Raw genomic sequence first — 11,573 nt, forward strand, 5'->3', positions numbered from 1 at the left:
CCATATCCAAAGGCAATTTTTAACAAATTTATATGGTGTCACAAGAACAATTTACGAAAGCTAACCATTTCGAGTCAGCACTGAACTCTAATCACTAGAGATCGGTGCCTAACCCAGCAGTTATTCTCTGCCTAAACAGTGTTGTTTGTTTTCCAAAGAGGGTTAACACTGAATTTGTCAGGTTTTGCCACGTAACGCCACCAAAAGTTGCACATGTATATTGTCAAAAAGTGTCTCACGTTATTTTGAAGTATCCATTCCAGTAATGTCGTTTTCTTTGTCTCACAAGTCTCAAAGGAGATTTCTAAACAAAATAATAACACAATTAACCATACAGCCTCGTAGCCACGTGTGAATATTAATATATCGAATGTGGACTATGGTCCCAAGAGAAAACAAAAACAATGCTTATGCAAATTTTGGGGAACAAACAAAGAATAGTATGGTATTTTTCGCAGTGGCCTACTAACGCGCTTAAGATAGGGCAAAATCCCACACTCGGATTTATGGGTGGAGACGTAGCTATTTCAATGGCTCACTTGAATGGCTCAGAAAACTACAGGCACAAATGACATGTATTTAAAGTAATGGAGCCTAATCCTAAACACGGCAGAGCTGAAACCTCTGCATCCACGTGATGTGAAGGCCATGCTGCTGTACAAAACAATAGAAATTGGCCCCACAAGTCTTGCATAATAATAGAGTCAAATCCCCAAAAAGACATTTTAATGCTTGTTCTGTAGACCAACATGTCCGCCTTGACGTCAGACATGGTTGTCCAATACACCGACATAATGAGATTCATAGCACTTCACAATAGACATCACAAAGTGTCCCCCAACCTTAATCCTTAAAAAAGTAGTAACAGTTTTGCGACATATAAAGTGCGGGACACTTTGTGACACTTTATGATGTCTATTGTGACGTACCAGGAATCTCATTACAATCTCATTATGTCGGTGTATTGGACAAGTATGGAGGTGATGCAAACCATCAATACAGGTCCAATTAAATTAAGGGTGGAGAGAGCTGTGTGATATTAGAAATTCATCTTTTATAGGAAGAGAGTTTGACACTGAGAAACTTGAAGAGTCATTTTTAATCCACATCCAGTCTGTCAAACGCGTTCCAAACTAAAATGTGGTATTCCAATTTAGGAAAATTCGGAACAAATACTGAGAATCACCACAAAAATGGCTGTTTTTTCCTTGTAAAATGAAAACCTGTCTCGGAAAACAGCTTTTTTATGATACAGGTTTTGAAGTTTCGTCGGAAATTAGTGTAAAATTGGCAGAAAATGAAATGTGGACCTTCCACGGAAATTCATAATCGCCACTTAATTCCAGGGAGGGTTCTTTGTAGTTTCCTCTGAATCTTAAAATTGTGTTAAAATTCACAGGGAAAGTTTCTCTGTTTGCAAGGAATCAAAAAATTCCTCCAAGCAACTTCCTATTCTTTACCCGAACTCCATTCTAATGTCTGAGCCACGCTTGAGAAGCCAAATGATCTTCTGAATTTCGTGTCTCGAGAGTTTTCCCCCATAGAAGACGGGAAAGGATTCACAATTTCTTATCCCCCAATGAACACAGGAGAGGATTCAGAATTTCTGATCCCCCACAAAACACAGGAGAGGATTCAGGATTTCTGATCCCCCCATGAACACAGGAGAGAATTCTGAATTTCTGATCCCTCACAAAACACAGGAGAGGATTCAGAATTTCTGATCCCCCAATGAACACAGGAGAGGATTCAGAATTTCTGATCCCCAACAAAACACAGTAGAGGATTCAGAATTTCTGATCCCCCAATGAACACAGGAGAGGATTCAGAATTTCTGATCCCCAACAAAACACAGTAGAGGATTCAGAATTTCTGATCCCCCATGAACACAGGAGAGGATTCAGAATTTCTGATCCCCCCATGAACACAGGGGAGGATTCAGAATTTCTGATCCCCCACAAAACACAGGAGAGAATTTTCTTCCTCGCAAAAAAAGTGCAATTATCAATGCATTCGCCTAAAAAAAAACCCGACACGTTAAAAACTATTTCATGCGGATATCATAACATAAATAGATTATACACATAAACGGTTAGTTTGTTTGCGTATAAGATACATTTAGACTATTACAATTAAAAAAAAAACGCTAGGAATTCTACAAAATGTGTCACACAAGTTCTAGTTGGGACTTGTTATTTGAATAATAAAGTCCTCTCCAATAATTATTGAAAGTACGGAAGGGAGACGAATGATACAGTATACTATATTCTGTTGATAACACATCATCATAGCCGTAAGTATTAAATGCTTATCTTAAGGCTGGTTTACACGGTACAATTTGTCGGCCGGTTTTGTCGGGCCGATAAGTCGTACCGTGTAAATTGTGTTAAACTTTTTTACCTCCAAAGATCTTCCCGTTGTCTGTTTAGTATCCGCCATTTGTGCGCACTGTCCGCTCGCAAACCCTTTGATTGACATTGCGCTTTCTCTCGGAGTGTCGGCCCGACTTTAAAAAATCTGTTGCAATGCAACAGATTTTTTTAATGGGACCGATTTTTATTTTGATGAATCAATCGTTCATAGGCTGTCTAAATACACGCAAGATTTATGCTCGGACGCCGTCGGGCCGATAAATCGGGCCGACAAATCTTTCAGTGTAAACCAGAGAAGAAGTTTTTAATTTCTTTGCAAAGAGCTATTTGATGCCAAATAAAGTCATTTGACAGGATCATTTTAAACCCATCAAAGGATTCGGTTTAATTTTTCCTTGCACCTTCTCCGGGTTTCCGAAGCTTTCCTATTGTTTAACTCAATATGTGAAAAGTCACTCTTCAACCTACAATTAACAATAAATGACTCATTGCGGTTCCGGTTTTTAAAAAGGCAAGGCAGGAAACCATACAAATCAGTCTCAGTTAAAACAAATATCAACCATCATCCAGATATTCATACTGTTTTCTTCGAAATGAAAAAATATTGTGAAGAGTGGAGCGTTTTACTCTATTGATATTTCGGAACAAATAATTGCCTAGATTGCAGGATACTCGACCACAAGAAATGGACCCCAAAAACACTGCTGCTGCAGTGCCGCATTCGCGGTGTTGGATATACCTTGTTTTTTAATCCATGGGGCAAGCACCGCGACACTGCGGCACCAGCCATTCTACTAAACTCAATTCAACCTAAGTCGACTATTGAAGGCACCACGGCACAAGCGATTCTAGCTTTCGTTTCTTCGGAAATGCGGCTTGCGTCGCAAACGTAGCGCTTCTTCTTGGACGGGTATATTCTGCAATCTCTCCTAATGATTTCTTTCGTTAAAAAAAAAAAATAAAAAAAATACAGGTAAATCAAACTGATAAATTTCTGGTTATCTAAAGGAAAATCAAGACTGATAGAAGTCTTGTAACTGAGCTCTTTTGAATGACCCAGAGGCCCATGCATTTACGAAGTAACTCGGAGCCAGCATCAAACACATCGAAATTCACTGAGATATGTAATGTAAAATCCAGTGACTCGGAATGCTCACCAGGCAGTAACGAATGTTTACCGGAAACTATTTGAAAGGTTTAAATTGATATCAACCAATCGCAAGGCTAGCTATGTAATCTTCTGGGAAGATTATCCAATGATACTTAAGCTACGTTATTCACGTTTCCAGAGGGGAGCTCGATATTTTCAATACACTTTGACTGGCTTCAGTGTGACCCGTCTTGCTGTACATTTTGGCTGGCTAATCAATGGGTAAGAACATCGACTTTCTTTCTATTACTAATGGCAGCCGTATTGGAGGCTCTCTCTTTGTTATCAAACTGCAACCTTCAGCATTACGAAATTCAGTACAAGTTGAAACAGTGAGTGTTTTCCAAAATCAACCGAATTAAATTGCTAATATCGGCTTCTATTGTCTCAATTAGGGCCTCTGTTCCCTTGTACTTTAGTGGGCTAAACTATAGAACACAGGGCCACTTACGGTTACATGTTAGATAGAGCGGCTCGGCGGCTCACCAGTTAAGACTGAAGAGGATGTATATTTGCTGCTGGATGGCTCATCACTTTAATACGAGCCATGTCAGATACAGTGGCTCGGCGGCTCGCCAGTCAAGAAGAATGAGTGTATTCGGCTCGAAAGCTAGTCATGCGATCACTTACGACCTAAGCACTCTTAGCTCTCATTTTATGGTTCGGTTAACTACACTTTTTACGACATCGTGTGAAGAATATTGCATTCGTTTACTGATTAAGCCTGAGCGCTCGTTTCAGTGATTACGCCTAAGCACAATTTGAAAATTTCAGCTTCATTTTACGGTTCGGTTGACTATACTTTTAACGAGATCTTGTAAAGAATAAAGTGATTAGGCACTCCTTCAAAATTTTAGCTTTCATTTTTATACGGTGCGGTTAACTACATTTTTCACATGATCATGTGAAGAATATAGCACTCGTTTACTGATTAAGCCTAAGCGCTATTTCAGTGATTAGGCCTAAGAACTCTTTTAAAATTTTGGCTTTCATTTTTTGGTTCGGTTATCTACACTTTTTGCAAGAACGTGTGAGGAATATAGCACTTGTTTACTGATTAATACTAAGCGCTGTTTCAGTGATTAGGCCTAAGAACTCTTTTAATATTTTAGCTTTCGTTTTACGGTTCGGTTAACTATACAAGATCGTGTGAAGAATATAGCACTGAGTTTACTGATTGTGTCTTATACATGTAGTCGGTAGCCTCGCAGCTCCATTATAGTAGTCCTTGAAGCATGCAATTCGACTGACGAGCCACCGAGCCGTCGAGCCACTTAAAGATTTGCCTTACTCGTTCTTTAAACAGCCAATTTTACTGACGAGCCGCCGAACCGTCGAGCCACTGCTCAAAGATATACCTTACTCGTTCTTTAAACAACCAATTTGATTGACGAGCCACCGAGCCACTGCAGAATAACAGCTTTAAAATGGCCCTGTACTGTATTTTCTTTAAAATGGCCCTGTACTGTATTTTATAGTTGCTCCCTTTAGTGTAACGGTGAGCCATTTGTAGTTTCAATTGGAGAAGAACATGCCTCGAGTCTGCAGAATGAACTCGTGACCAGTAAACGATGCTCATTTTCGCCGTTAACGATCTCAAGTAAACGAAGCAAAAAACAAAACGTTGTGGCTATATGGCTGGTAACCATTTTATGGCGATTAGGAGAGGTCAAGCGATCCTAAAATGAGTTACAGATCTCAAGTCCAGGGCTTGGTTTATTCTGGGCTCAGAGCAGGAAACCATGTTTTGTGACACTTAAAAATATATCGGACTGCCGGTCATTTACTGTTTTTAGCACCTTGACCGGCAGTCGACCTCAAAAAAAATTTAAGCGCCACAAATCATGATCGATCATGGTTCGAACTCTCAGCCAGCATAAACCAATCTCTGAACTTGAGAACTATAAATCACTTCAGGATCGCTTGACCTTTCCTAATCGACATACGATGGTTTGGATTGACTAGGATTCTTTGATTTGACAATTTAATATATATCGGACTGCCGCTCACTTAATGTTTTCAACACCTTGACCGCTTACCGGCCATATAGCTACAGCGAAAACAAAAAAAAAAAAAACACGCAAACACACACACTCCACACGTAAGTCAATGGCAAACTGAGTCCTGGCCACTTATATGCATATGAACGGCCTGTATTGTTGTAAACATTTGCCGCTACCAAAAACGACAGGAGGGTCATAGAGCAACAAGCTCATCATCCGCTTTCGACTTGTGAACTGACACGTAAAGGAAAAGAGCTCTCTCTGTCACCAACCCATTTATGCTTATTTACATATTTTATTTCCACAGAGTCAAGATTGATCTTCTACTATCTTAATTCAGTTAGTTCAAGCCACCATATCAGTTCGGGGAACCGTTTCAGACACCAGAAATAATGGGAAAACGTCCTGCAAAGACAGATGCTGATCCTAATGCTGTTTTTCTCCTTTCACGACAACCGGAAATCTCCAAGTGTTTTACACCTTTTCATTGTAAATAATGTTTTATATGGATAAAATTTCAGTAAATAGAAAACTAGATTATCTCGAAGCACTGATCATGGAGTGAACATTCTCACTTTACTGTGTGCGGGACGCAACTTAGACGAATTCAGTAAATCTTAGCACATTCTGTGCAGAATTTGGCATTCTATTAGAATTGCGAAATGAACAGTACAGTTTTTCCGATTTTTACGGATTCTTAGGTTTTTCTAGGTTTTTTTTTTTCTTTAAATCAGCTTAGAACGTTAATTCGGTGTTCTAACCATTGAACACGATCAATGCAGAATTTGTCTAATGAATGTGCAGTTAGGTTTTGATAGATTTTCACGGATTTCACCTCGCGTAGAATTTCTGCATGCTACAGCAGCTAAGGGCATTCTAACCACTAAGCATTAAAAATGCAGAATTTCTGCGTCCAGATAAAGTATCACTGCTCTCACAGTCACGTTTTTGTGATTTTTTTCGGATTTCATCGGGTCCAGAATTTCGGAATTAGTCATTTTGAAAAAAAAAAAAAAAAACACTTCACTTTGGAACGTGATAAATACTGAATCGCCTTTACAACCATAAACAGACTGTATGTTGTTACATCCTTGAGGGGGATCAGAAATTCTGAATCCTTTGACAACCACGAACAGATAGCGGTTTTTGTTCTGTGTCATGATGGGGGATCAGAAATTCTGAATCGTTTTAGAACCACGAACAGATAACCGTTTTTGTACTGTGTCGTGATGCGGGATCAGAAATTCTGAATCGTTTTAGAACCACAAACAGATAACCGTTTTTGTCATGATTGTGTCATGATGGGGGATCAGAAATTCTGAAACCTTTTACAGCTATGAACAGATAGCGGTTTTTGTGCTGTGTCGTGAAAGGGGATCAGAAATTCTGAATCGTTTTACAACCACGAACAGATAACCGATTTTGTCCCTGTCGTGAAGGGGGATCATGAAATTATACAATTTGACGGAATTAGAAAATTGGATGTATTGTTCCTCGTGCTCTCAACGGAGGTCTTACTTTTCTCCTTCCAATTAGCCAAAACCCTTCGGAAGCACTAACTTTTTCAGCTACAAATACCAATACTGCTCTGAATTTCCCCAAATTGGAACACCACATTTTAGTTTGGAACGTCAACGCTAAGTAGCTTAGAAAGTGTAAAACACGATTGGTTGCAACACAAAAGAAAATCAATGAACTTAAAAAAATATATTTTAAGACGATGGCTTAGAGTCAATCATGGCAGCTGTAAATGAGTAAATTGTAAAACCAAGCTTTCAATTTTAATATATTTTTTGTCTTTCTCAATTTCGACTGATAAAGCCGGCTAAGAAGTCCATCTATTCAGCAGCGGAAAACAAAGAATAACGCTTGAAGCAAAACATTATTTTGTCCTTTTCTTATCAACCCAGTAGGAAATAAAATGTTTAGAATTACTCATAAAATATTCATGCCTTTCAATAATGTTTTTGCATTGTACTCACATGTACCTGACGCGTTGATTACATCTTCCTTTTCCCGATAGGTTTGTTACTCTTCATGTGCGGCATAATTGAAATGAGCTTCAACGGGCACAATTTATTTTATAATTACAGCTACGTACGAAATCATTGAACTTAGTGGGGATTCTCCCTTAGACTTTTGTGTAGGCATAACTTGGCAAGTCATAAAAAAACTTTCTGAATAATTTATGAATACACGATAATGCAGTGTACGCAGTAAATTAAACGATAAGCTCGGGCTATCGGAAGGGAGTATTTAGAACGTTTAACTGAAGTTTCGCAGTCTCTTTTTCAGAGCAACTGTTATTGCCTTTGTTGACTCGGTACTCGCGCTAATTCGAGCGAAAGAAATCAACAGACCATGAAAAACGAACACGAATAAAAAAAACAAAGGATATTTGAACAAAGGATATTCAAAAACGTAAGTAATAAAATGTACTGCTTAGATCTGCTCAGAAATTTTAATTTCCCATCAATTAAAGAGGGCATGCTTTCCGTAGATCGTATACTTCAACGATTTCAAACATGACATTTGAGGGAAGCAAACTTGCGGTTCTTAGGCAATTTTCGGCAGAAGAAAAGTCAAACAGTCAATATTTAACAGTGTCTAACTTTGTCAAGGTTACACGTACTTGCCAACTGTTTACCGGTAATTTTATAAGCTGCAATTATTACTATCTAAAATCCAAGAAAAATGGTTAACGCTTGGTTTTTCCTTACCCCAAGTTATTTACGAATGATGAAATTCGATCCAAGATATTTCAGCGGCAGAGAATTAACCTATTCATTATTTTTTTTAGGGGTTTTGTTAGACGAAAGTTGAACGCAAAAGACTGCAAGAGACAAAAGACCTCGCTCGCAGAACTCTGGCAATACGGCCACAATTAACAAAGTAGGCACTGTTTTCCTCTCTCTTCTTCTTTTTTTCGAAAAACATCAAGAGATGGAACTTTTTTTCTTGTCTTTTCACACGGACCAATAACAACTCTTGCCTCTTTTCTCGTTATCCGTAAATTTACCTTTAATTCATCATTTAACGATATTTCAGAATGTTCCAACCAGCTTTAGTGTTAGCGGTGATAACTCCGTTTCTCCTCGAAGCGATTTCATTGGCTGATGAAAAGTGCAAATATGGTGCTACCAATCAAAACCTCTGTCAAAAGACATGTAACTCTACCCATTGCGCGTGCACCATGGATGAATCTTCTACATTCAAGAGCTGCACACAAAAGTGCAATTTTCTCTCTTCTTGCCGCGATATGGTGTGTTCGGGTAAGCCCAGCTTGTTATCCACCAGTACTACTAATAACATGATTTTAAAACCCTTCTTCGTTAGCCTAATGGGATAAATTTACTTTTTTTTCTCCAGGAGGGAACACTTGTTCTCAGCAGTGTTTTTTCGGTAGTTGTAACATGAATTGCCTTTCGAGCAAGTTCTGTTATCGGTCATGCGTGTGGAAAGCCAAATGTCAGCAAGTCACGTGTTCATCTTCCACCTGCAGTCAGGTCTGCGCAAATTGTACCATGGTATGTCCCAGAGGGGTGGAGAGCTGTCACCAGATGTGCTTAGGGGGAGAGTGCAATATGAGGTGTTTTGCGCGAAAATGTATAAGACAGTGTTTAGGAGGAAAATGCAACTCGATTGGTCGCACAGAAGAGAGCAATGCATCACCCGTGCAGCCAAGCTTTTGGATCTGGATTCTGCTGATAGACGTTTTTACTTTATAACCCTGGAGGAAAAAAAACTCCTTGTCTAATCGAAGAGTAAGTTGGTCGCGTCGCACGTATAATAACAGAATAAATTATCGAAGGGTGCATGAGGCCTGACTGCAGAATACCCTGTCACTTATCTGCATGCCATTGACTTAATATCATTAGCCTTTGCTCACTCTCTCTCTCTCTCTGTCTCTCTCTCTCTCTCTCTCTACTTTTATACTCTGCCACAGTTCTTAAAAGAACGCCGCCAAATGTTAACCACACTGGCAGGGTATTTTGCAGTTAATCCATTTGAACATCAGCCCTATCCATGGAACGTCCCGCACAAGGAAAGAGAAAAAAACCTTTGACAAGGGCGAGATTTTAACTCAAGACATCGTGAACCAATTTTTCGGCTCAAAGGATAACCATGATATGTTGCACCAAATTTGGGCATCAATCATTCAGAGCGTTAGCTCAAAATACCCGTGTGTTTGCTGATAGAAGTGAGATCGAAAAGGTGCTCCACGCTACCGTGAAAGCCAGGGCATGCACCGAAGCAATTTTCTCTTTCGTAAACAAGTGATGCCATTTGGACGAGACCTGGACGAGACAATTTTCACTGTTAAGTTTGTCGTTTGCAATTGAGGAAAAAGATGCTTAATCTACCACTAGATTAGCAGCGTATATCACTTAGAATTTTAAAAAAACTAAGAAAAAACCTTAGAAAAAAATTAGAAAAAAAAATAGAAAAATCAAATTATATCGAACTCGGATCAATGGAATAAGAGCGATTGCACTTAACCTCCACACTACCGAAACAGCGGCTCAATTGCACTTTTTAACTATTTAAATGAAGCTAACCGTAACAATTAATTGAAAGCTAACCGAATAAAAAGGGCTTGGTTACTAAGAATGGCATCGAACGTCAAAAGTTTGCCTCGCTTGTTTACGAAAGGGAAACAAGACGCTTTTTTAAAGCGTCTTGTTTCACGTTTAGCTGCATTGCATTGCGTCATTTGCTATATCGTGGAACATGGGCTAGAATCAGCAAACGAAATTAAACGAGTCACGCTGAAGCCCCAACGTAGAACCCATCATTTAGTTGCTCCACTGCACGTTATAAATTCCTATTCTCATCTAATTCTGTTAGACGTGAGGCTGTTTCAAGTCTCTCGCTATCTGAAATCTACTCCTTCGCGTTTGTGTTTATTTTTATTGTTGCAGTTGTTTTTCACAGAGGGAGGTCAAATGTATTGCTCGGAGGGGTGTAGTACATTGCTTTTAGCCAATGAAATCACCGCCTCCTAATTCTATTGTCCATTTGCTACACGGAAAACTAAATTCTTCCCAGAATGTAACTCGGATACCTTTCAGGTGTTCCGAGTAATAAGCTGCGACTTCCTATCGAAGACACCAAGGGAACCGTGGACAGTATGTAGATCAGTTCGCGAGGAGACACAAATAATTTTTAATTATTTTTAAATGTGGTTTTGACCCATACACGTTAGAGAGAGTGGACTTTGCGAATAATGTGGCACTTTTTTCGAGTATGGAATATCAGGACGTCGTAAAATGTGTAAAATGTCCAAAGTTGTGTTTTCTGTTTCTCTCGCTTATTTCACTGCGGTCAGTACAATGACCAGAATATCACGAATGTTTGGACACTGCAGTCAAAATTAGAGAGGTTTGTATGGATTTTTTACTATGTTAAAAAGTCCGTAACTTGGTCTCTGTTCGACATAAAAGCATCAAACTTGGCTCAGATGGCCAATCTCCTGCGCAATTCCGAAATGGCCCGATAGCTTGCTAACGCAGAGGTATTTCTGGCGGTCATTTCTCTCCCTCGAAAATTATCCGAAGAGAGAAATGACCGTCGGAAATAAATCTGCGTTCGCGGGCTATCCATAAAGGGGGATAAACGATAAAGCGAATGAACGCCGAAAAATCAAATGAACTATGAAATGCATGAACGAACGAACGAACGAACGAACGAACGAATGATCAACTCGAATTCGTCACGCAATTCCTTTTTCGTAAACACGATGATTTAGCCGGTTTCAATTCGTCAATTTCCCAGCAATGAAAACTGAAAAGTTGACCGCAAATTTGCTATAATAACGTTTAGGAAGAAACACTATATTCAATTTTTGTTCTTGGTACATCTGACCTCTTGTTGAGGCGCTTAATTCTGGAAATTCTCGAGTTTGCAAATTTCTCTGAAACTCTGCATCGTAATGGCTAATGGTCGAAGTCTGATCTTTCCATTTATGAAATTCCGAGTGAAGACCCGATTTCAAGTTTAACGTTCATTCTATCGCGAACCCAGTTTGTTGCAAATGGCTTATTGAAT

At 39.2% G+C, this 11,573-nt stretch overlaps 1 protein-coding gene across 1 annotated transcript in view; it reads left to right on the forward strand.

Annotated features, from left to right (window-relative positions):
- LOC138024481 (keratin-associated protein 4-3-like) overlaps positions 1-10,781 on the forward strand; it is an 11,931-nt gene extending 1,150 nt beyond the window's left edge. Inside the window, exons 2-5 of the mRNA XM_068871694.1 lie at positions 7,821-7,946; positions 8,326-8,417; positions 8,574-8,797; positions 8,895-10,781. Coding sequence (XP_068727795.1) covers positions 8,575-8,797; positions 8,895-9,253 — 582 coding nt within the window. The 5' untranslated portion in view covers positions 7,821-7,946; positions 8,326-8,417; position 8,574 and the 3' untranslated portion in view covers positions 9,254-10,781. The remainder of the gene's footprint in view (positions 1-7,820; positions 7,947-8,325; positions 8,418-8,573; positions 8,798-8,894) is intronic.
- Positions 10,782-11,573: the final 792 nt, after the last annotated feature.

The sequence above is a fragment of the Montipora capricornis genome, chromosome 11, assembly GCF_036669925.1.
Source record: "Montipora capricornis isolate CH-2021 chromosome 11, ASM3666992v2, whole genome shotgun sequence".
Classification (NCBI taxonomy): Eukaryota; Metazoa; Cnidaria; class Anthozoa; order Scleractinia; family Acroporidae; genus Montipora; species Montipora capricornis.